The following is a 27,102-nucleotide window of genomic DNA, read 5'->3' on the forward strand; positions in this document are numbered from 1 at the left end:
TATGGGCGCCCAAGTGTGAACGACCAAGTCACCTATATGAGTCAAATGTAACCCTAAAATCCTCATTCTCATGTGTTGTGAATACAAGAGTGCTCTTGCCTTATCTCTTGGTTTCCTTCTCCTGCGTGTGTGTGAGAGAGAGAGAGAGAGAGAGAGAGTGAGAGAGCGATCGAGCATTGTGTAGCGGCACGGCGCGGCGGAGAGGCGGTAGAGCGGCGACGGCGGCTCCTCCTTCACGGCTGCGACGCGGGAATCCTTCAAGGCGGCGGTTGAGCGGTGAGTGACACACCCTTTGGCATTCTGTTTGAGCTTCCTTCCCTGGTTGTATGCTTGTAGCCATCCGTGGCTCGCATACGGTGTCCGGCAAGTCCCCAGCTACGACCTGTGCGGCAAAAGCGCACATAAACATTGAAGACCAATGTCAAAGTGGTAATAACCATGATACTACAACGGAAGTCTCAGAAAATTACAAGGTTGTATGCAATCCAAATGAGCATTTATCATGTATATATTTCTCTTTTAGTGAGGAGCTATATAACTTAATGATAAGAGTACTACAAGATGATGTGTCCATAAACTTGGAAATGCTAAAAAGTCATGATGATAGAGGCATGCTTGATTTGAAAAAGTGGCAAAAAATGAAAGATGAGCTTTGCTTGGGAGAGAGAAAGGAAGGTTCTCTTTGTATTTGTTTGAAGGGGCCATTTAAGCTAAATATTAAATGTATTCAGGAGTGGGAAAGCATTGTGAAAGCTACACACTGTGTCAAAGGCTCAAGAGAACACAAAAGTGCAAATGCCACGCTTGAAGCAATCAAGTCAACATGGTGCATTGACATCAGAAGGCATGGAATACCCTCATCTTACATCAAGGAGTTTATTAATACATGTACATGTAATTGTAGCAAGAGTCAACAACTCCCTTTAATTAGGTATCACAAATGGGTTCTAAACAAGGAGCCATCATATGCTATACATACAAATAGGACTAATGTGGACATGCAATTGAAGAATATAATGATAGAGCATATGGTGAGACTAGTCATGGTGCGGTCATCAAAGAGACACCACCCTTCCAAGGCTATGGTGGACTACATGTGTCATAGAGGAGGTGGACCTAAACGAAGTGGAAAAATTAAGAGGTTACGTACATCCAAGAAATGTGGATGCACTTTTAAAATGCAAGTGGAATACATTGACGGCAAGGATGAAGTGTGTATTTTCATTAATCCAATCCATACAGGACATGAACTAAGCACAAGAAGTGACTTGTATCACTTACCAGTTCACCCATCTGTTATTGAATGCTGCACGGAAGATTTGTTTGATGTGGGAAGCTCTCGCCATGTTGCAAAAATGTCCTTATCTAAAGAACGGTATCATATGGAGAGAGCATCTACTCTTGACTGCGCTATTTATAGGTTCTTCATGATTCCCAAAGAGGTTTCTTCATTGTCATATCGAATTCGCACTGAAGGTACTTTTCTTGATCTTTGTTCATGATTAAATATGATAAGATAACTAAGAATGATCGTTTGTTTATGAGTAAATATTGTTAGATCACAAAGAGTAATTATTTGAGTGCACCAACATGATGCAGGTAAGGTTTCAAAAGATGATTGGGAGTCAATGTACATGGAGGCTTTAGCATTGAAACAACAACAAAAGGTAGTGTATTCTAAACTTCATAGTACTTTGGAGATCTCTACCATATGTGTTACATCTTGGTATATCACACATTGTTGTTATGTGGGTGTTATATTGCCAACCTTATAATCCAAGTGCAAAGGATGCCAAATATAGGCCATTCATCTTGGTTTTGCAAGATGACTGGATGTTGGAAATGGCTTTACGTTTCTCTAAAAACAACTCATGGGCCATAGATAGCACTTTCAAGACAAATGTATTTGGGTTACCCTTATATGCTGCAGTGCTACCAAATCAACTTGGTATTGGCATACCAATTTGGTTCATGTTGTGCACATGTGATGTGGGAGCCCACCATGAAGTCATTGCCTTGGAGTTGACACTGTGGATTGTTTTCTCTAGAATGAGTCATGTTCGTCCTACCGCACTTGTCATGTTCGTCCTACCGCACTTGTTATTGACAAGTCACAACAAGAAGTAGAGGCTATACTCAAGGTGGTGAATGAAGATCCATATTGTTGGGAATTTCAAGAGAATGGAACAATGATTCAGATTGCATGTCACGTCTTGCTATGTTGGTTCCATACCAAGAAGGCTTGGGTTGAGAATCTTCTTCCACAGGTAGAACTAATCCATTTTATAGTCAAGCTTATTTATATTTATATATTTGTGGTATATGCAAACGTTGTTTGTAAATTCAGGTTCCAAAGGAGATGAGAGATGACATATATACTTCAATGTCAAACCTTATACATTCAGTTTTATGGAGGATTATTTTGAGGGAAGGTACTTCTACAGAAGTATTCAATCCCAAACAATGTCATCCGTTATGTTACAAACGGTTGGTATATGGACATAATTGTATGTGGAGAAAACGATGGCCAAAGTTTGGACGCCTTTTCAACTATGGAAATGTTGACACAACAAATTTGGTGGAACGGCTCTGGCAATATATCAAATACACACTCTTAGAAGCTCGTATAAATCGATCCATTTTGGATTTAATTCATGCACTTGTGGGTGATTCAAAGACTGGCAGGGGTGGAACCTTACTTGGTTTCTTCAAGCAGAAGCAAGAAATAGGTATATGTTTTTGACTTGTTTTTTTCTGTAGTTTGCTAATTGTTTAAATTTATAATCTTGCTCTTTTATTCGTGTGTGATAGCTGATTCTGACCGATTCAGCATCAAAGGATCATCAAAAAAGCACACTTTAAAATTGCTTAAAGGAGAGAAGATTCTACGCCGATATGAAGTTAACCCATCTTCTTTGGAGATTGTGAATGAAATGACATTATTATTCAAGATACCAAATAGCTCAACACCAAGTCAGTGGTACCATGTCAGTATGCAAAGTAACTATTGTGATTGTCCAGATTGGATTAGTGAATGTAAGTACCTTTATGGCATCCGATTAATAGTTATGCGGTATTTTTCTCATTTGCATGCTATTCTTCCAATAATAGACAATGCACAGGGATGGTGTCTCCTCCAATGAATGACATATGTGATAAGACAAGTCTCAAAGAGGAGATATTTCAATGTATACAAGAAATTAAAGACTCCTTGTTGTCATCAATCAAGCAACGAATACTATGCTAAATTATAAATTGTTTAAAGATAATACACATCACATTGGAGATCAAATCATGTCAAAACAAGGTGTTTTTTTGGTAATGCTTATAACCAAAAGTATAGCTCAATGTATTAGAAAGATTAAGCTAAGAGAAATACCTTCTTGACAGATTAATGCAAGTGGTAGTTTGATCTTTAGATCCAATAAAATAATAGAATGTTCTTCTCCTCTCCACTTTCTACAATGTATTGGCTAGAGAGAGAGAGAGAGACAGAGACTATAATGTCAATGAAGTCCTCCCAAAATTACGATGGGCCGAGATTCCTATTGTCCCGAGATTACTTAGTGGCGGCTAGCATTATGTCCATGTAATGATGTTTAATAAATATCATTTAAAGAAATATAGACTCAAAATTATACCAATGCATTCAATTCTCTTTATTTTTCGAAAAGATTCGCCACCCCCGCCTGCCTCAGCCCGAGATTACTTTGGCCCCGAGATTACTCAACTGGTGCCCGCCGGCCGTCGCATCAAGATGCGACTCCCAAACCTTCTCCATCGTTGATCCCCCTTGGCCATGCCCGTGCCAAATAGAGCTGAGGGTCTTACCCGGATCCTTGGCTTTCTCGACGACTGGGGGGCCTTTTGGCTGGCTCTCAGTTAGCCCATGGCATCACTTGCTTTTTGAGACAGAGACACTAGACATTGTGTTCCACATTGAGTCAGGCTCCTGTGCGATCATGGATTTGGACGCAGTTCTGTGGAGGCAGGTAGTGGACTATGAGTCCTCTTGCGCTCATTTTTAATATTGATATATATGTATATATATAATCATTTTTTAATCGACTTGACAATTGTACATTTATGTGCGTGTGTGTGTGGTGTGCGACCAGCGGATGCAATTTGGCGGTGTGTAACGGGTTGCGGATGGACACCCACTGGACAGAAACTTGTGTAAAGGTGTGGTAGACGGACGCACTCCCAACACTGAAATCTCTCTGCCCATACACAAGGCACCCAAAATGATGGACGTGGTGGTGTGTAACCAGCCTTAGAAAAGGCTATCCCAAATAGAAGAAACCCTTGCTATTCAAGAAATGACGTGGGTGCATCACAAAGGCTGACATGGGCAGGGGATAAAAGCAAGGAAGAAACGAGGACCATAGTTCACTCATCAAGTTAATCCCCCAAGAGCAACCCTAAAATCATGCAGACGTTCTTCGATGAGCTCGCCCTTGTTGTCTTGGTGGCCTCCAAACTTCTGCGCGGTCATTGCCAAAACTGCTTTGGTGCCTGGCACCTCGGCAAAGCAAGGGGTAGGGGCCCGGGGGATGGTGAAGAGCAGGTGCGTGCCTGCGTGGAATGATGACGTGGGAGGACAGGGGTGTGGTGTGCCAGGTTGGTTACGATGTGGCATGCAAAGGGTGTGCAGGAGTGGTTTGAATTGGATACGAGGAGACGACGGAACAGAAGAAGAAGTAGCAGAGGCCAAGCACTCCACGGCAGCAGCGTCAACAATGTAGGAGCAGAGGAGCCTACAAGTCTTCTTTGGCGGAGAGAAACGGCGCATTCTGCTGCTGATCTTGCTCGTCGTGGGTGGTGTCAGAAAGGAAGACCGGCTCACGTAGGTTGAACGGCGGCTACCTGAAGTCCGGGTCTTCACCCGCGATTTCCTGGTGATGTAAGGCGCACAGCCCACCGTGGACTCGATGGAGGCATGGCATGCTTGAACCTCTCCTTCCGCCCCTCCTGTGTGCATATATGAACAAGGCCGTGTGAAGGCACACACTATAGCATTGCCCCTTTTTCGTGTGCATAATATTTTATTTGCAAGAGAAATGCTCAATATTATTGAATCATTGAAAACAAGAAATCAAAGAGAAATGCTCGCAAGAGAAATGCTCAATATTATTGAATTATTGAAAACAAGAAATCAAAGTACTATGTCTCATGGTCGGAGGAAAAAGGAAGCTAATTAGTGCGCCATTAAATCAATGGCAGAACGAAGGAAATAGACCATGCCACCATGGCTTTGTGCTTGGCTGTGTGTGTGTGTTGCTAGCATGTGTGTGGGTGGGAGTGTGTGTGTAGGTGTATGTTTCTGGCAAAACCAATGTGTATGTTGCTAGCATGTGTGTGGGTGGGAGTGTGTGTGTAGGTGTATGTTTCTGGCAAAACCAATGTGGGCGATTGTTTTGGGCGATAGTCTGAGTGAGGACAATAAGCAAGCCATGGTTTCTCTTCGCCATGTACACCTACATAAAGGGGTGCCTCCCTCCGAGAAAGGGGCGTGTTGAGGAGGTGATACCACAACAGCAATTCATGCTCCATCTTGCTTCGTTGACAATGGAGGGACCACAAGAACCCACAGAGCCATGTCCTTCAAGGGATCGATGATGATGAAGATGACGATCATCAATATTTGACGTCTCAGCTTTGAAAAGGGTCTCATGGATGAGGAGGTCATCTTTGCCAATGATCTCAAAAGGCAAGTTTTCGGCGGTGGTGCTGTTGTTGGTGCTCACATAAGTTGCCTCAGAAGACCCCAAGTCCACTCTCTCGTTTTTGAGGGGTGAAGCATGCTTGGAGGGAAAGATCCTGCGTCCATCGACTTTAAGCTCTTGGTCAACGTGTCTGGGAGGGTAAGCAAGCAGCAAGGCTTCGGTGGTAAGCACGTCCTCACCCGCACTTACAAGACCTTTATGTGAAACCGTGTCTGCACTTGCCTTGGAGAAGGGGGAGTGCATGTGTAAGGATCTTGGTGAAACTCACCGTGTTGCTACCGAGTTTGCCATCCTAGGCTTGCCGAATCTCAAACAAAGGGTCGAGTGAAATCTTTGGGGGTCATCCATCGTGGTCTACACACAACAGAAAGGCGTGTCACGTGTGTGTGGGGGGCGGGATATAATGGAGCTGCTTACTGTCGAGCTCTCTTCCTCCTGTCCACCTCGAATCATCGGTGCCTCTCACATGGATCCACGAAGCCACGGATGAAAAATTAGTGCAGCACACAGATCTTAACACGACTGGGTAGGCCAGCACGTTGTTGGGCTTGCACGAGAGCTAGCTGTAGAGGAGAATGAGATGAACACAGACCTGACAAGCATGGTGACAAAGCCTGAGATATCTGTGCAGCCGCAAGACAAGGCACTTCTGACAAAGCCACCTTGAGGTTCTTGAATGCCTCCAATGCTCATGGTGGAGTCATTCGAATCCCTTGCCTTTTAGTCTTGATCCCATTTAGCAGATCAGTGAGGTCCGCTGAGAGGTCAAAAAACTTGTCTATGTGGGAGGAGTATGCCTTCCATATACCCACAAAGGATCTGATGTACTTCCCAATTGTTGACAATCTCGACCACCTTGGACGGATCAAGTTTAATGCCTTCTGCACTAATTATATATCCAAGGTAATGCACCTTGAACAAATAAAATTATGACTTCTTCTCATTGACGTAGAGCTCGTTGCTTTCCAACAACTTCAGGACTTTCTTCACATTAATGTCATACTGCTCAACCGTAGCTGAAAATACCAGTATGTCGTCCAGAAATATGAACACACACTCATTAATTAATTCTCGGAACACCCGCATCATCATGCGGTTGAATGTGGCTAGGGCATTTGTCGAGCCAAAAGGCATGACCACAAATTCATAGTGGGCCCGTTCCATACGGAAGAATGTCTTGCGGATGTCCCCCTTAACAATCCTTACCTAAGGCGTTTGTCGAGCCAAAAGGTATCCATTCCATACGGAAGAATGTCTTGCGGATGTCCCTCTTAACAATCCTCACCTAGTGGTACCCACTCTTCAAATCGAGTTTCGAGAACACCTTAGCTCCATTTAGCCTCTCAAGAATATAATCTATTCGAGGCATCGGGAATCTACTCTTGATAGTCAGGTTATTGAGTGTAGGATAATCGACACACAATCGAGAAGACCCATCTTTCTTCTTAACAAACGTGATCGGTGCTGCAAATGGCGACACACTAGGATGGATGAAGCCAGATTGCAATAATTCTTGGAGTTGGTGGTCCAACTTCGATTCTATTGCCTTGGAAAGGCGATATGGAAAATTGCTCGGGGGTTCCGAGCCTGGGAGGAGGTCGATCTTGTGGTCCTTCGGTCTAGACAGGGGGAGCTAGGGAGGGAGATTGTCCTGAAGAAAAATCTTTTGGAACTTTTCATGGAGAGCCAAATACTTCTCGGAAGCACTGACCAGTGTTTGGGCAGTTTGGATGTAAATCATCACACAATGTGCACCTTTCCTGATTGCTCGTTTAGCTTACAAGTGGCTTATGAGTGAAAAGTTTGGGATTCCTGGCTCACATACTTAATGGTCACTGGGGCATTGGATACATCCCGCGGTTCATTTGGAAAGTGTGCTTGTCCCACTTGTTTCATCGAGAAGGAACTTGTGAAACCACTAAATGCCCAAGATTATGTCTGCTCCTACAAGAGGAGCAACCATAAAATCACGCACAAACTCTATGCCCTGAATGACTAATTTTGCACCTAGAGCTTCAAACTTGATGCTTATTGTAATGCCTGTGCTAAAACCCTCAACTTGCTTGTCCACCAAAGTTAGGACGAAATGGGCACGCCAAGCAACCTGTTCTCTGTGACCACATCCTCCGTGTTGCTGCTGTCAAACAAGACAACGACTCTCTGGCCACCTATGTAGCCAAAGGTCTTGAGCAAGTCGTTGCGCTCATACTCCTCGTCTCATGGGCGCCCTTCTGCTAATCTTCGAGCTCCCGGCTAATGTTTGCTCCAACCAAAGCATAGGGATCTAAAGAACTAGGGACAACCACTGAGATCTATGTGGAAGATGGGCTCACCACTGAAGTCGTGGAGGCTGGGTGGCGATCTTTGAAGTGGTAGTCTTATTAGCATACTCCCGAGAAGTATGTTCTTTTGTATGACAAAGGAAACACCTACCCTCCTTTTTGTACTGAGCGATCTCCTCAGCACTCAACTTGTTGCTCTATCCTAGGGAAGACCCCGTCTGGTTCTAGCCTTTTCCCCCCGAGGTGTTAGTCTTGGGAGTGGCCGACTGGGAAGTCTTAGGCTTTCTACCATTGTGCTTCATTTTAGCACTCTACGCAAGCGAGAGTACGTCTTGGAAGGTGGCTTGCCTAAACATACGCACCTCCCACTGGATTTGCATATCAAGGCCATAAAGGAATTGCCCTTTCTTGTCTGTATTAGATAAGCCCAACTACAAACATAAGTTTGAAATTTTATTAGCAAACTGAAGGACTGGTTGCACGTTTTGACACGCTCCCCTAAACTCATCTTTGAGTCGCTCAAGGTAATGGGGTGGTAGAAACTGTTGCTTAAGGTCGAGGATAAACTCATCCCAAACATAAGCTGCCATACCTAATTTGGTGTGGGCATGAGCCCACTAGGTCCACCAAGGAATGGCCTCACCTTCCAAGTACCAACTAGCTAAGATCACCCTGTCAGTATCACTTTTTCAAACTGTGGCAAAGTAAGCTTCAAATTGATGCAACCATGAATAAAGAGTTGTGGGTCGAGTTTACCATTATACTTACTGAAGTTCATTTTCTCGGGGAAATAACTTGAGGAAGCCGCTGGTGTCAGTCTTGCGTCGAAAGTCGCAAGGTTTCATTTGTGTTCCATGCGGCGCATGGCATCATCTTCACGTTGTCGAATCTCCATTGCATGCATTTGCAACTCAAGCATCGAACTCAGTTGCGGTCTCGTGACCCTTCGAAAGGGTCCCTTTGCAGAGGATCTAGAATCTGGGAAACAGAAGGGCAGGGAGGAGGAGACGGAAAACGCGGAGCTGGAGAATGGGTGCTCTCTTCCAGAGCCAGTATCTGTGCCTTCTGCTCTTCCAATTTGGTACTCTGTCCTGTGATTGCTCGCATCATCTTTTGGAACATCTCTGGTACACTCATGGCTGATGCCCTAGATGGACTGCCTCGTCCACTTCGGTCCCAAGGTTCTTCTTCTCTCTCGTAGTCATAGCTCGCCATAGTAGAAAAATGCAATACCTTTTTGGAGCACAATCTGACCATCCACTATGTGTGTGGGAGACTTCCGGAGGCTGAAACCAACCATCTTTCGAGGGACACGAGTGACTCCGAAAGGGGTAGTCCATCGGAATTTGAAAACCAACCGCACGAGTGAGAAAATTTTTTTGGTTTCTTACTGAATCTTTACATTGAAGTAGGCTCTGATACCACTGTAACATGCAAAAGCTTTGGGATAGATCAGTAACTTCAATGCTAAAAAATCAGCGATCGTTCATTGACAAGAATAACGAACAAAACTGAAAATAGAAAGCGAGAGAGAGAGAGAGAGAGAGAGAGAGAGAGAGAGAGAGAGGGAGAAGAGGAAACAATATTGGGTCCCGAATACTCTCTCTAGGGCCCCATCACGAATGGTGTATTTGCTTTTATTAGAATGATGCAAAATCTGAAAATAAAAGACTAACTTGACCTGTTTTAGCTGAGATGAATCTTTACCCTTGACCTTCAACCTTCACCCTTGCGTTAGCTTCTCCCTCTCCCTGTCCAGGCCCTTGAGTAGCTGCAGCACCTTGTGAGATATAAGATAAATGAATCGCTTGGTAGGGCTGGGTATTTATACCCCCTCATATAACCAATTGGCTAGCTCAACAAAAGGCAACCAATATAATAATGCTTACGACGACTAGCTAAAGTAGCAATTTATGCTAATAAAAATCAATGTTTTCACACCTACTAAGGCTGGCCACTTGTGCATGGCCATGGGCTCTTGGACAGCATGTGTGGGCTGTCCACCGACATTCCCTCTAAGGCTTGAGGCCTAGTCGGCTAGCTGTCCTATGGCCATAGGGTTGGCCGACAGTCCCTCCTAGCCCATTTCATGGTTGGTGGGTATAGTTGGGGCCCTCGTAGCCCCTTGGGGGTGGTTTTATACCTCCCCCATGCCCACATAAATCATCTTGGGGTAGCCCTATAGGATGGCCCCATCTCTACATGCAAATCCTACATGACTACAAAGAGGTATGGCATCCAATATCATACCAATACATAGAACCAGTGACATCATTCCAGAGGGAGACTCACAACGTGGACTAGCACTGCGTCATGTGCAGGACAATGCACACCTGACCTCGGACGCATGTGTAGGACAATGCACACCTGACCTCGAACGCATAGAGTGGAACCCTGGCTGACTCATCCCAAACTAGGCTCACATGGGACCAGTTTTCCACTCTAGGTCCTGCACCTTCTTGTTTAGATATGTCTACGTGGCATCCAAGTGCGGGATGCATGTGTTATGGGGCTACCACACCTCCAAGAGGGAACTCTATGCATTCACCTAAAGGATGAGCAATAGAACACAACTGTCGTAGGACACTTACCAATGTTTCGAACTTGAGTCCCTTGAGGCCTCCAAGCTCACTTGTTAAGCTCCAAACCTCCAAGCTCCACCTCCATGCTGTCACCATAAAGGCGTTCTCACTGTCGCATAAGGCAATCACTCTCTCTCACTCTCCCACACAAGCATAAATTATACAAGCATAGAAGAGGCACAAATGCTAGAATGCTCTCTCTCAATCTCTCTCAAAATACAAAGAAGAGCTCTCGATAGCACAAAGGGGGATTGTGTCTTTTCATTATTATGAGAAAATGCCTTATATACATTTGGCTCTTATTCACACTTGGGCGCACAAAACTTAGTTAACTAGGCCTTGGGTGGCCAATATCTCATAATGTACAACTTTTAAGTGCGTTTTCATGAAACTTATTAATGTCCTCAATTGGAGGAGCATACTTGTTAATCCAAAATGGGATTAATATCCCTCCCTTCCTGGTGTAGAATCTATCCTCAGAACCTGTTAAGTGCGTTTTCATGAAACTTATTAATGTCCTCAATTGGAGGAGCATACTTGTTAATCCAAAATGGGATTAATATCCCTCCCTTCCTGGTGTAGAATCTATCCTCAGAACCTGTTACCGAGGTCTAAAGACCTGGTCATGGAACTCATGTCAGTAGAAGTTTCGGCGTGACTGAAGCTTTTTGAGGGTTCGTCTGAATGCTGAGTGTGAGCACCAGAACCCTATGTCCACCAGGTCTTCGAACGTGATGTGCATGTAAGACGGAAGACACTGTAGACGATGGTAATACAGCATCATACCCCGCTCAGATGGGCCTTGATTCATGTCAAACTGCAGTAGCTCAGCTTCATAGCCATGAGATGGCTCTTTGGGTTGATCAATCCAGACCACGAGCAATTTCAGAAATTGAACACTTGCCACGATTGCTAGGTCCGAGATGCGGCGCCATGCTTGTATCCAAGTTAGCATTTGTTTCCTTTGCTCTCGTATGTCTGTAAAGGTTGATTGCATGAAGACTGGGAAATTGTAACAAACATGGGAGTCGTGTTGCTTGACCTCCTGAAACTACAGTGGAGTCCATGTATAATGGATCAACCCGCTGAGTTGGTGGCGCGCACATATAGACTTGGCTGTATTCGGGATTTGTTAAGTATTCTTTTCTCCAGTCCGCCGGCTCTATTCCAAAATCTTCTAATTTTGGATGTGCATCATATGTGATAATAGTTGCATAGCCGACTCTTGTGTGTACTGGATGAGCTTTTCGTCACCCTTCTGCAAACTGATCATGAAATTGAAAATTATGATCTCTAGCAAGTCAGTCAATTGGGGATTGGCTAATTTTGTGTGCCGCGCCACATTAGCCCATAATGTACCCTCTCCAGCCAATGGAAATAGCTCTTCTAAATCGGGGTGAGATGCTCATAGAGGATATGGTACATAAGGCTGTTGTGTTAGTGTGACCTCGGAGTAGGCTTCTGGTAGAATCCTCTGAGTTGGCTCAAACAGTGTTACTTGCATTAGTACTTTGAACATCAGCTTCGGATTTAATAGTGGATTGCTAGCTCGAATGAAGCCCTCATATTCTGCACCAGACAATGACTCCAAAATTGTATCATCAATGAAAGCTTCAATATTGTCTTGTGGAGTAGTATAGCGTACCTCCTGAGTGTTGCTGCCATTAGGGAGACGGGTGAGCTGCCAGTATCTCCTCGAGGGCGAGAGGGTTAGTGGAAAAATCCACCTATTGAGGAGTGAAAGTAGAGAATATGCAGTCAGCTTGAGATTGATTAATAGGTGGGCATTAGGATAAGGGTTAAGTAGTTTACTAGCGACATTAGAATATACGGGGTAAGTGGAGATGGAAGATGAAGATGATGCCTCTTCTTGACCATGACTTGTGCTAGGGGGTGGGTGGCTAGGTTTGTGAGAATCATAAACTCTTGAAGGTCAGGGATATCTTCAGGATCATTGGTAGGATATTCAATATGGGTGGCATCAAAAGTGTAGAGGACATTGGTTAAGATGGAGTCTAAGTGTTTGTAGATATTAGAGTATAATTTTAGAATTCCAAAAGCGTGATATAATGTAGACTCACATAAGTTTAGATCCTAGTGAGTATTGTAGACTTCGAGCCACCCATGGCTTATAATCCATTGATAGCTTTGTGCTACCACCTCATAGTTGGCCGGTGTCTCGGGAATGTCATATGGAACAAACAAGTCTAATTTTTCGACACTGTTATCCAGAATTTTAAAGTTTTATAGTACTCAACACCAACTACAAAGGTTTAACACAGTAGGATGTAATGGATAAAAGTAGATATCTTGTGGATTAGTTAATACTATATCTCCCTGCAAAACTCCCATTATAATAGTGGGGTCAGTATCTAGAACAAACAGGTCTAACTTTTTGACACTATTGTCCAGAATTTCAGAGTTTTGTAGTACTCGACACCAAGTACAAAGGTTTAGCACAATAGGATGTAATGGATAAAAGTAGATATCTTGAGGATTAGTTAATACTATATCTCCCTGCAAAACTCCCATTATAATAGTGGGGTCAGTATCTGGAACAAACAGGTCTAACTTTTCGACACTATTGTCCAGAATTTCAAGAGTTTTGTAGTACCCAACACCAACTATGAAGGTTTAACACAATAGGATATAATATATAAAAGTAGATATCTTGTGGATTAGTTAATACTATATCTCCCTGTAAAACTCCCTTTATAATAGTGGGGATAGCATCACGTTCAATGTTCTGCTTAATGAGGGTTAGTTGACCTAGGCATAGGTCCTCAGACAGATTTATATCGTATTGAAGTAAGGAGGGTTAGTATAGACAAAAACAGAGTAAGAATTTGAGGAGGGACCTGAGGGGTTACTGGCAAACTGACCTATCTCCGAGGCGCACTCAAGGAGTAGGCGCATTTCATCCGTGGGCTCTTGCCGACTTCGATCCTGTATTGCCAATTAGTGTTCTAACTCTTGTAGACATAGTTACATTGGTGCTCTTAGGAGGTTGGATATTACGGTTTCGCGGACCATCCTTGCAGCATCCAACTCCTCGAATCACCAGGTTGCTTTCTCTTGGGCACGTCTGGTTGTAGCCTCTCTTACTTGAGCCTCTGTGATTTGTTGAAGTCTTTCTGTAGCCAACCTCTGACTGTCTTTAACTGCTGGGTGACTAGTGCCATTGTCTCTTGGTGTGCTAACACCATCCTTTGCATCTTGACTTGACTGGCACTGATGGCATCGTTAAGTGCTCTCACTTTCTTAGTATGTGCTTTGCTTGATTGTTCTCTTTCTTGTTGTAAGTGAGTGGCCCTGCCTTCCACTTCTTTCAGACTTGAGGATAACTGTTGGATCTGGATTTGCAGCTCTTCTTCTTTGGCCATGGATTTGTGCTGGAGTTCTTGTACTTGCTGGGCATGAAGGGCTTTGAGCTCGTGGTTGTGAGTAACTTCCTTTTGGAGTTGCTCCTTAGCCTGTTCCAACTTTTCCTTAAGATCTGTATTCTGTTTGATTCTCTGAACAATGGTTTGGCTTAGAACCAAATTATTGCTTTCAAGTGCCTTGTATCTGGTTTCTTGCTCCTTCGTGGCCTTTAAACTCTTCATGATGATGGCGTCTCGATGTGTGGCCTCTGATGCTGCCAAGTGTTCCTTTAAAGTCTGTACTTGTGTGTTTGACTCGTTAACCTACTTCCAAAGTGCAGTGTTACGATCATGCATCATGTGTGTTGTGAGGAGATGGCAACGCCATACTCTTTACTCCTGCTCCCATAGTGGTGCACTTGTGCTTGCGGCCCCTTCTAGCCTAGCATGCGGTAAATTTAACAATTCATCTAAACTTTCCATTGTTTCCTGCAGCATGAAGTGTTCATAATCGACATTTTGTAGGAAGGATAGCTGGGGTATTCTTCCCTCATCTTCCAGACGCCTTATTTTGCTTGAGCTTGATGGTCCTTTTACCTGTATCCATGTGGTCTTTTGGATCTTGCACTAGGACTGTTGCTGTCTCAATTTCCTGTGATTCCTTAGTCAGCATTGGAATTGATGCTGCTTGTTTTGGTTTTTCAACTTTGGCCCACCGACGTCCCACGACTTTCTTTGTCAAATCATATAGTGGACTTGTTACCACGGCAAACCACTTGATGAACTTCATGTAGTAAGAGCATAAGCCAAGGAAACTTCGAACCGCACACACACTAGTCAACTCTGGCCATTCCACAATAGCCTTGACCTTATCTGGGTCCATCTTGACCCCTTCCTTGGACACTATATGGCCCAAGTAGTGAATCTCTGACAAAAAGAACTCACACTTCTTGCCATTCACATACAACTTGTGCTTCCACAATTCTTGAAATACCATATCCAAGTGCTTTCGATGCTCTTCTTCGTTCTTTGAATGTACAATAATGTCATCAAAGAAAGTAGCTGCAAACTTTCTATGTGCTCAGAATATTCTTTCCATCATTCGGTTGAGGTAGCGGGGGCATTTTTATATTAAAAGTGTGATTTTCATCATAAATGGATTTTTATGCATAAGTAGACGCATAAAAGAAATTTTTACATTAAAAGTGTGATTTTCATCATAAATGGATTTTTATGTATAAGAAGATGCATAAAAAAATCTATTTTTATTTCAAAAGAGTTATTCTCATCAATTTTGATTTTATGCATAGAAAGATGCATAAAGAATTTTATTTTTAATTCAAAAGAGTGATTTTCATCAATTTTGATTTTATGCATAAATAGATGCATAAAGAATTTTATTTTAAATTCAAAAGAGTGATTTTCAACAATTTAGATTTTATGCATAAAGAATTTTATTTTTAATTCAAAACAGTGATTTTCATCAAAATATCCATTCGTTTACTACATGCAAAGGTGCAACGGCAAACCACGATTTATAATTGTGTGCCATCGACCTTCGTGATGGTACCTCGCTTTGTGGCTTTGTCATAAGTCTTTATGTACTCCGCATAGAGCTCCGTGTCGATGTTCTTTTGGAGAATCTGCACCATTCTCCCTAGGCCCACTTTCTCCAGCTTTTCTTTTACCTTTGCCTCTTCCAGGATTTGGAGGCACTCCGGGCTGTGATATTGTAGTGCTACCTTTCCATGGGCTGTATGGATCTCCTTGCTGATGATGGCCCCATGGAAGGCTTGGGCATATGGGCCCAAGTGGTTCATCTTTTGTCCCCGCACTAGTTTCTTCTTTTGACTCATCGGGGACCAAAGATGAACCACTTGGGCCCATATGGTCCCCGCCGCACTGGTTTCTCCCAAGCCTGTTCTTCAGTCACGTGAGAGGGAGTTTTGTGAAACGGCTTCTCGTGAGAATTTGTCACGTGAGAAGTTATGACGTGAAAGGGAATTACGTGAAACGGAATCCCATGAGAGTTAGTCACGTGAGAAGTTATGATGTGAAAGGGAGTTCCGTGAAACGAAATCCCATGAGAGTTAGTCACGTGAGAAGTTATGATGTGAAAGGGAGTTCCGTTGTTGTGCCATGGCATGTCTATGGTGTGAAACCATGCATGTGAGGCCATTAAATGCAAATCCAGATGCATGGGATTAAGTTCCACAGTGTACATGATGTATATATGCCTTTACATGTAACAGGGCTTTTTTTTGTTCATGTTTGTGTACATGGTTTTCATGTGAGCTTGGTGTTTTGAAGCAGATTCCGAGGGCTAGCAAAAGTCCCTGTGCGAGTGTGGAGTCGGGGTGTAGATGAGCGAGGGAGATCGCTTGCAGAGAAGAGGCTCGTGAGTCTGTAGAGGCGAGAGAAAGTGAAGCCTCGGGTTCTGCAGACAGGCGAAGAAGTTATAATGTTATCAACCTTGGATTTTGGTTTGAACCATGATGCTTATGATGGTTTTTGGTACAACTCATATGTCTTGCTGAGATTTGGTATGTAAATATTATGGTTCCAGCTTCTGCTGGTGGTGCCCCTTGAAGAGATATATGTTTTGTTTCCTTGCTGGGATTTGAAGCTACTCTCACAGCCAGAAGTCTCGCACTTGCCCAGCGATACCGCCCACGTCACGAGACAGCTTTGGTGAACCCGACGTGAAACTGCTGGGGTAAGAGTTAGTGGTGAAATACACAGTGCATGCTATGGCTGAGAATCCTGAGGGACAGGGGGTTCGTTTTGACCCCGGGGTTATGCAAATGTTTCAGATGTTTACTATGTATATTCAACAGCAGCAAGCGGCTGAGAGGCGACAAATTTCCACGACTAAAGCACTGCAGTCAATCGTGAAGAAGGTGCATCAATTTGATGGTAAAGACATCACAAAGTACCTGCGCAATTACACAAAGGAAATGGAGCTAAACAGGGTGACTGAGGAGGATATGGTTCGAAGCTTTGAGCTGGTATGTGTTCCCGAAATAAGAGAGCGCATAAGAGGATTACAGGCAACACATGGTGGCAGAAATTGGGAGGAGTTCAAGCTTGCTTTGAAGGATGATTATTTCATGGAGGATTCCGAGCGGGTGACCAAGCGAACTTTCTTGGAGTGGGTTACAAAACCCAAAATTGGAATTTTTGCCACAGAGTTGCTAAGAGAGTTTGAGAAGCGCTATGCCCAGCTGTCAAAAGGATAGAGCGCACAACCATAGATAGGGAAAAAACAGAGCTCTTCTTACAAGCAGCTGGGAAAGATCTCCGAGAAAAGCTAGAAATTCTCCTTGAGGATAAGGATACGGAGCAGGAGTTAAAGAATGATTGGAATGATGTCGAGGATGCGGTCACCATGCTAGCAAAGCGGCAGCGAAGGAGGGATAAAATGGTGATGAGCTCGGCAACTCCTATAACTGTTACCCCTGAGAATCTACCAACCTGCTGCTGCAATCCCAAAGGTAGAAGGGCCGATGGATGAGCTTATTAAGGGCATACGAGACCTAAAGTTGAAGATGTCCAAGATTGAGGAAAAAGGGCTACCATTAGGGCAGGCTTCTATGCAAAGGCCTCAAAGCAAAGAAGGGTTTACATTCAGATGTATATGGTGTGATGACCCAGAACATGCGAAGAAAGGCTGTGCCAGTTATAAGGAAGCCCTCAGAAACCAACTTGTATTTTTCAAAGATGGAAAAATCCACCTTACAGAGACTGGTCTTCCGTTAAGCACAAACTTTGGGAAAGGAGGGATGAAAAAGTTGGTTGAGCCAGCCATGCCATCTCTATGGTTGAGGCAGCAACCTATGGGTTAAAGGCCAGCCAATCAAAGCAGGAATCTGAGAAGGATGAAGACTATGAGAATGAAGATTTTTGGCCATCAACAATGGAGCTAATTGCGTCAAAGAAGGTGTCTAAGCAGGCTTTGCATGAGGCAGTAGACTGTATACGTCTTGAGACTGGCTGGGAAGAACCTGTGGATTCTCTATCTATTCATGCCTATATTGCAAAATGCCAGAATAATGAGGCACAGGTTGAGGAAAAGCGTAAGAGGGAAAATGAGGAAGGAGGGCCATCAAAAAGGGTCACCCGTGGTAGTGGAAAGAAGGACCCTGGGCCATCACATGTGCCTTCGCCGCAAACCCAGCCTCCACAGGAAGTATCAATGGAAGAAGCGCCAACAAAGATGAAGCATGAGAAGGAGAAGGGTAAAGGGAAAAGTCCGCTCTACAAGCTCCAATCCGATATTGAAGCCGCAACGGACCTCAAAAAGGTGCTAGAAGAGAGGATTCTAAACAGTAGGGTGGAATTTACACTAGGGGAAGTCTTGGGGATTGCAAAGAAAGAATTCCATGATGAGATAATTGATATTATACGAAGGAAAAGGCAGTCCATAATTGAATCTATTCCATCACAGGGGGAGACAAGCACTTTCAAGACTCATGGAGTACAGGTATAGCAAAAGGAAGAGAGAGAGAATGTGGTGGAATGCAGTCACTCTACTGGAGGGGCACGACAAGTGCGCTTTGTGGATGAGGGTGATGAAAAAGAAGTTCTTGCAAAAAGTCATTACTCCAGGAACCATTGGGCAAGGGCCACCACAGAAATCCTTGTCAAGATAGGAGACTTGGAAGAGCCGTATGTCGCTCTAATCGACCATGGGTCTGAAATAAATCTTATGGCTAAAAACCTCTACAGCAAATGTAAGTGGCCAATGGATGTAGATCACGGGTGGATGATTAAGGCGGCTAATAACTCATCTGGAGAGCTCTATGCAGCCTGTCCAAATGTAAGGGTAACTATAGGGGATGTGAAAGATGACCAGAACTTCTTCGTCCAGGAGATGTCATCATATCCCCTTATCCTTGGGCAACCCTATATTACAGCTGTGAGGATGGAGACAAAAGTCTTAGACGATGGCTCGGCGTATGCAAGAATAAGGAGCAAAGATGGCAAGAAAGCTGTTCAGTTCTTGACAGTTTGCATCAACCATGAAAGGAACCGCGAGTCTCTTCGAGAACAGTCACTCCCAAAGATAAACAAAGAATTCATGAACTACAGGGAGATGAGGGATTTTGGCCAGGTGCCATTGTAAAGCGGGATTGCAATGGTAGAATGGGCAATGAGTTCTCGCAGGACTCAATCAATGTAAATAACTTTTCAGCAAACTTTCAGAGATTCTCTAGCTATGGGTCAATAGTCTTTGTAAAAAGCAAGGATTTGAAGCGTGGTATACGTCGATATGTACAAAATGTACAAAAAAGTCTTGAGCAGTGTGGTCTTTTGGAGAAAAATGAGTTTATTTCAGGTGTGCTTGATGAGGTGTCATTTGTGGATACTATGGATGAGCTTTCTGTCATGGAAAGCGCATGCTTATATGGTGGAAATGAGATGGTAAAAGTGTCATCTGTGGGGATGTATGATATAATCCGGGAATTTGAGGGAATGGAATGTAAAAACATGTATTGTGAGACGGATGCTTCGTGTTGATACAAAGTATAAAACGGTTGCAAAGAAGGTGAAACCAGTTGCCTTGCCCCTGCCACCAGAAAGCAAGGAGAAGATAGATGAAGCCTCTATGCAACCGAATCTCAGAGATCCGAAGAAAATTGGGCATAAGTTTACACAGGAAACCCTAAAAGAGCTGAAGATCGGTGACAAGGATTTCCTGTTACCAGTTGAAAAGGAATGCTTTGAGGAGATGCTTGTAAAACATGGGAAGGCCTTTGCTTTTCAGCCGCATGAGATAGGCTGTGTTGATCCAAGCGTAATAGCGCCAATGGTGATCTTCACTGTTCCACATGTGCCCTGGAACCTGCGGCCGATTCCAGTACCAAAAGCTCTCTTGCCAAAGCTGATGGAATTACTAAAAGAAAAGATCAGGATGGGAATTTTGGAGCCATCATGCGCTCCATACTCTAACAGATGGTTTACCGTGCCAAAGAAAAATGGAGCATTGCGCTTCATTCAAGACATGCAACCTGTAAACAAGGTCACAATCAGGAATGTGGGAGCAGGTCCGATTATGGACGAGCATTTGCAGGGAAAGCTATATACTCTATGGGTGATCTGTATTCGGGATATGATCAGTTCCAACTGGATATACAAAGCAGGGACATGACCACAATGAAAACTCCTTTGGGTTTGGTAAGGATGTGCACCTTACCACAGGGAGCCACCAACTCAGTGGCGCATATGATGAATGGAATGAATAAAGTCTTACGAGACTTCATACCACAAATAACTATGCCTTTTTTGGATGATGTGCCCATAAAAGGCTGTGATGAAAAAGATAAAGATGGGGATTTGGATTCGAAAGGGTGCCGCAAGTTTGTGGCAAATCATATAAAAGATTGTGATAAAACTCTATCCAGGCTTGAAGAGGTGAATCTTACTTTGTCTGGATTGAAATCAGTGTTTGGGGTTGGTGAAGTACTAATCGCAGGGCATCTTTCTAGTACTAATGGGCGCAGACCTTGTCCAGCCAAGATAGATGCGATACAAAGAATGAAAGAGATATGCATTAATGTTATAGAGGTGAGGAGATTTCTTGGTGCATGTGTCTTTTATGTTATATGGATCCCACATTATGCACATGTAGCAGATCCTCTCTACCAACTTTTGAGGGAAAATCAGAGATTTTTATGGAGTGCTGCACATATTAAAGCTATGCGAAAGTTGAAATGTCTGCTCCAAACATCACCTACTCTAAGGAAGGTAGATTATGAGTGTGGCAGGCCTGTGATTGTAATAGTTGATACTAGTCCTACTAGGATAGGATGGGCAGTAGGGCAAGATGATGAGGATGATCACAAGTATGTAATCAGGTTTGGAGCAAAGGTACTGAGCATTCACCAGCGAAATTATCCGCAAATCAAGAGGGAGTTATTGGGAGTAGTCACTGCTCTAAAATGTGAAAAAGAATATCTTATTGGAGCATCCGTGCTTGTGGAAACTGACTGCTTGCCACTCCTTGGGATGATTGCAAGCTGCACCACTCCAGATATCGCTATGCTTAGGTGGATTGCCTATATCAAGTAACTAAATCTTGAGTTTAAGCATATTGCAGGGAAGGACAACCCAGTTGCAGATATGCTATCAAGAGCCAGGTATGAAGATGAAGAAGGGATGATTAGTGACATTGATGATGTAGGCACAAAGTTCTATACTACTGCACATGCAAAAGGGGACCATACTTGCTTATCAAATGCACTTGTCTTTTACTGAGGAAATGTATGAAGGAGATTGGTTGCTTATTGGCCAATACTCGAGTACCTTGGCAAGGCAGGAAAATTGGTCTGACTTAGAATTCAAGAGGATCCACAAAAAGGCATATGGGTATTTTCTAAAGAATGGGTACCTGTGGAAGCATCCTAAGCAGAGGAATGCTATGCCACAGAGAGTTACATGTGATAAAGAGACTCAAGGGAAGCTCATGAAAGAATTCCATGAGATTAATTGATTCTTATTTTAGCTCAAAGAAAGAATCAATTATAAATTGTGGACGCTTCTTCGCATGGCAAGTCTGCATGGGAAACACAACTTAATGAAGCGTTTGATTTGCACAAGCAAAATAGCCAAAACTTAATAAAGTCTTTGACGTAGATTTTGGAGTCGTAGCATGTGGATTATTGAACAAAAAAGACTATTATCAAGTAAGTACTAGACGATTGAGCTCTTTGCTTAACAGCGTGGAAATTTTGAAGTACACAAGAGGAGTGAGAACACGCCTAGGCAGACTATCAAGTTCAACTCTCAGCACAATGGATGTCAAAGGCTGCTATGAATTTGCTTCGGCTTGTACTGTATTAGAAGTGAATGGATCACGTTGATAAGAGAGGAAGAAGGAACCACGGTGGTCCACTTGCTTAATATTCTTGATATTGTTCATAGGTTCTCTCTTGGAAGCCATATCACCCACGACTAACAAAACAACAAATAAAGATAACATTGGAAAGATGACTGTTGAAAAACAAGAGAGCGATGAGACAGACATGATAAAAAACAAAAGACATACTGGCATTAAAAAGGCATCTAGCAACACAAGATAACAGAGAAAGTAACCAAAATAGAAAGGAGTCCATAACTTGCCATATAGACATGCTCCAAAATAAACAATTCTCCAGCACGTGCACACATTCCACAAAACAGGACGGAAGTAGACAAACCAGTCATGCATATACGATATGTCAAGAAGCTTCAAAAACAAAAAGGGAAATCACATGCACGGATGCGAACATCACAGTAGCATGCACATAAAACTTGTAGGGTACAAAGATGGAAAGAGTCACAATAGTCAGAGGAATGAACAACCACCTTGGACAACAATCTAGGAGCAGCATCACAAACAAAGAAAACCATAAACACCGCTGCAACATGTGGACGGTTTTCTTTGCTAGTTCATGTCTTTCGAAGTTCTGGCTATTTGCTTGCAAATCAAAGGCTTCATTAAGTTGTGTTTCCCATGCAAACTTGCCATGCGAAGAAGCACCCACAATTTCTAGTTGATTTCTACTTTGAATTAAAACAAGAATCAATTAAAAATCGTGGTTTGCCCCACTGCACCTTTGCATGTAGTAAGCGAATGGATATTACATTCTGCACTTAAATGTCCAACAGGATCTATAGAATCTGAAAATTAAATTGTCCAACAAGATCTACAGAATCTGACAAAAAAGGAAAGAAACGCATGACAAATGAAAAAAACGTGCAATCCAAGCTGTTTGTCCACAAGATATCTCGATTCCTGTCGAAGAAGAAAACAAGACTTTTCGAAGTGTCAGTAGCTATTGGTATCGGCAATGGAGATATTAAATTATCATGTTGAGAACCATTAGAAGAATTCATAAGAATGGATTGTTTAAAAGGACTTTTTGCATTAGAAAAAGGTGGCACTCTAAACCACTTGCATTTTCAAATGGTCGTCAGTTTAATGACTTCGTCACTAATTAGTATGTGCAAGAGCATAAAAAGATATTTAGGGTGGAACTTTTTCAAACCAGAGGGTGCTCTGGTGATGTGTAGAGGGCTTAGGCAGATTACGATGCATACGTTAGAAGAGATGATAAGATACTGCATGAAGGATTTACATAAACCACACGTTAAATTCTTCTCAGACAATATCTCTACTGAAGAGATAACACCAGGATGACACATGTATGCTCTATATTGGTAAGCACACTTAAAGAACCAAGTTTGCCTATTGCCAATCAACCTATTTGAACGGGCCTATTATAACATGGATAATTATATAGCCAACAAAGTTGGTGCTTCACTGCAAAGTACTCTGCTGAAGATGGTCAAAATAGGAAAATATTACCCTTCGGCATCATAGATTATCCCAAAAACTAGATCAGGCATGAGCAGACGAAGATCTGTTGTTGTGTGAAAAGTGATGAAACTCACCCAGTGTGTGGACACTGAAGAAATTTCTTCTCAGACACACCTGACCTCAGATATTTTGATCCGATGCATGAACACCCTTACGTACAACATGAAGATGTTCAAAGTGAAAATGATGATAAAGAACAAAATGTCGTGCTTCACTGCAAAGCACTCTACTGAAGATGGTCAGAATAGGAAAATATTACCCATCGGCATCATAGATTATCCCAAAAACTAGATCAGGCATAAGCAGACAAAGATCTGTTGTGTGAAAAGTGATGAAACTCACCCCGTGCGCGGACACTGAAGAATTTTTCTTCTCAGACACACCTGACCTTAGATTTTTTGATCCGATGCATGAACAACCTCATGTACAACATGAAGACGATCAAAGTGAAAATGATAATAAAGAACAAAATGTCAATGGTAACCATGGCATAGAACTAGGGACTCATGGGAGCCCCATCGTCATTGACGACAATGGAGAAGAGAAATTGCAATAGAACTACAACAAATCATCTCTCTTGATATAGGAAAGAACTGAAAAATTCAAAAAATCGATTGTGGATGATGGTGATAAATTTGTGTCTCTTTAACTGAAAGCATGTAAGTTTGTCGGTCTTTATGAGGGAGACGCTTGCTTCGTCTAGATTTGTCTTGGATTCATGTATCACTCGAGTGGATTTTGAGATTTGTGATTTCCTCATGTGTGGCTTTTGTTATCTTGTTGTTGACACTATCTTTAAATATAATGCAAAGTTTGTCGGTCTTAATGAAGAAGACGCTTGCTTCCTCTAGATTTGTCTTGGATTCATGTATCAGTTGAATGGATTTTGAGATTTGTGATTTCCTCACATGTGGCTTTATTATCTTGTTGTCAATCTCTATAAATATAATGCAAAGTTTTTTCTTCTTACTGATGTTACTTAAAATGACTTCTCTTGTTTGAAGTCCTATAATTATTTCTTTCTCTCTCAAGTTTAAACGTGAAGTTTGACGTGTCACATTAAACGGCCTTGTCACTAAGATTTCCACCTTCGGCACTAACAAACCTTATGTTCACTCTTCAAACTTTATGAAAGCTAAGGTTTCATAAGGTTTGAAACCTTATAAAAGCTAAGGTTTCATTTGAAAAAAGCACCATCAAAAAAATTAATTATTCCAATAGAATGAAATATATATATACGCCTGTACGAATAACCTACTATAAATTTTAATTTCAAATTTCACTCTTCTTGTTCATAGTTGACGACAGGCTTCCGCTATAGCCAATTCCAGAGCAGAGGACCTCGGCTATCGTTCTCACCAGCAGGATCCCCATGCCATCACCCTCTCTTGTCGACAACGATCAAAGCTCTCTTGTCGAGAGCGATCGAAGCTCTCTTGTCGAGAACGATCGAAGCTCTCTTGTCGAGAGCGATCGAAGCTCTTCCTTCTGATTCCTCCCTCAAAGAATATGCCTTCTCTCTGTTTTCAACCCTTTGCTCTCTACAATTTCAAGCAAATCACAATAGTTACTCTTCCTTCCAAGATCTCATCGTGCATACCATTATGCTCTGAACTTTTTCCCTATATCATAGGCTTTATCACGATTCACAGTTCAACAGGAGGCTTCCCTTTTACTGTATAAGTAAACCATCATTGGAATGTAAAACTCAAATTTCTCTAAATTGGATCCTGTCTAAACAGTATCAACATAAAGCAACATCATCAATCATAGACCTTAAAGCTTTGAGACAACTGTCTCTGGGGTGAATCTTTTCTTAATATTTAGCCAGTATAGTACACACCATCAATCATTTTCTTAGACCTTGATGCTTCGAGGCAACTCTAGGACAAGTCTCTTCTTGATCTTTAGTCAATATAGCACATAAGAATTCATGTGTGACAAGAAAGACTTGCACGTACATGCTGATATGATCTACATTTTTCAGGCCTCTTTTCTTGATCCAGAGATGGAGCTTACTGAGCAGTTGAAGGGTGAGATCAAATAATATGTGTTAGCTACAAGTACCAAGTGTATGGCCACTTTAATGAATACATGCAATGAGGAGACCACTTGGTGAGCTGACGGCCCAAGGTTCAGAGAAAGGCAAAGAGCCACTACTAGCTATGGACACGGAAAAATATTTTGGTGTTCTTCAAGCAAACAAGTTCTACTAGCATCTAATTTAGTTTCATGTTCCATAAATCTACTGCACATGCCTATTTAAGTGTGTCATGTTTGTCTTCGTCTTGTTAGGTTGTCTTAGTCCTACTTAGTAACTCGTATGTCGTTTGTGTCCCTCCCCTCCTCTTGCGTAAATGTGTTTGGTACAGTACGGATGTCGATGGAAATGGACTGATCAAGGATATGAAATTGATCAATTCTCTCTTACAGTTGCACAGCTCTCCCAATAGCGTGTCTATCAGCATAGTTGCATGTAGTTGCACGGTGCATGTAGCTGCATAGGTGCTGGTTGTTGTTTGTCGCTAAGGTTTGTTTTTATCATTCTTCTTGTTGTTTGGTGCTGCGTTTTGTTTTTATCGTTCTGGTTGTTGTTTGTTGCTGAGTTTTGTTTTTATCTTTTGGAATTCTAGACTTGCTAAATAGTGCATTGGGCAAGTTGTATGCGAGTCAACAATTCGTGGATGCTATTGTTTTTATCACCAAAGATGTGTGTGTAACAACATTCCATGGACTTGGTAAGGGAAAGAGACTTACTATCAGCAATTTGAAAGTTGGTGGCAAGTTCGCAGAGCATCTATTGTCTCATCCTCGTGGAGATATACTTTCGTGTTTCGGGTCGGTCTAGTCAATACCTCGCATTAGGCTCCAATTCTCATATTTTTGTTGGTAAGTGGTCATGGATGTGCCTATGGTATTTAATAAATATGTATGTATGTCCGTGAACATTATCTAATAAATACTTTCTTTTGTTTAAAAGGTGCAAAAGTGGCTTTGGCATGCTACCCTCCCGTATATGAGGAAGCTAAGGTGAAGACAAGGTTTATGAAGGACAAAGTTACTAGGCGGGATAGTGAAAGTGAGACACAGAGTACCGGAAACGATTGTAGCACAATACACATGTTTCAGAGGTTGTTCAGGCGGAGCGATTATTAATAAATATGGAAATCTTGTCTGTCTACACTTGGGCAAGTGAGAGAGAGAGAGAGAGAGAGAGAGAGAGAGAGGCCGCAATGTCTTTTTGGCCTGCCGCCCGGAAGTCTTAGTATTGGTTTAACATCCAGTAGGTATTTTTAGATTATGAAGAATTATGAAAATGAGAGGAAATTTGGAGGTCTAAAAAAAGTTGGTTATTAATTAATGTTGTGCTATATTTGAAAGTGTGAGTCACTAAGGAGCCGTCCTTTCCCTTCAAAAATTTTGAAATTTCTAAGTTTATAATCTTAGAATAGAAATGGAGTTTATTGCTTTTACTTCACAATTAATGGAAAGTGGCCATTGAAGACTTGTGTGTGGGTGTGAGACCAAAAGGACGTAAGGACCAAATATACGAGATATCAGAGTAAAACCACACAACATGAAATATGTGAGTGAATATATATAAAAAGGTGAGTGCAGATATGTACAAGAGCCCTCATATGAGAGGTGACTCTGAGCAAAAAGAAGACCAGTGCAGAAGCAAAGAAGGACGTTGGAGCTGAAGCACGGTCGACGAAGGCTCATGTCGATGTGAGGCAAAGCACTCTGATGTGATAGTGGGAGCGGAAAAAGGTAACGTCGATGACAATG

General features: G+C 42.5%; 1 protein-coding gene across 1 annotated transcript; it reads right to left on the reverse strand.

Annotated features, from left to right (window-relative positions):
- Positions 1-5,477: 5,477 nt before the first annotated feature.
- Positions 5,478-5,969, reverse strand: LOC147608652 (uncharacterized). The gene has a single exon (XM_086788292.1). The coding sequence runs from the start codon at positions 5,967-5,969 to the stop codon at positions 5,478-5,480; it is 492 nt and encodes a 163-aa protein (XP_086644418.1).
- Positions 5,970-27,102: the final 21,133 nt, after the last annotated feature.

The sequence above is a fragment of the Cibotium barometz genome, chromosome 52, assembly GCF_041138505.1.
Source record: "Cibotium barometz isolate CiBa-2024 chromosome 52, ASM4113850v1, whole genome shotgun sequence".
NCBI classification, from domain to species: Eukaryota; Viridiplantae; Streptophyta; class Polypodiopsida; order Cyatheales; family Cibotiaceae; genus Cibotium; species Cibotium barometz.

What these genes read in the sequence shown, in the direction of transcription:
- LOC147608652 (XM_086788292.1), bottom strand. Translation starts at nt 5,969, where the DNA reads ATGCACTCCCCCTTCTCCAAGGCAAGTGCAGACACGGTTTCACATAAA.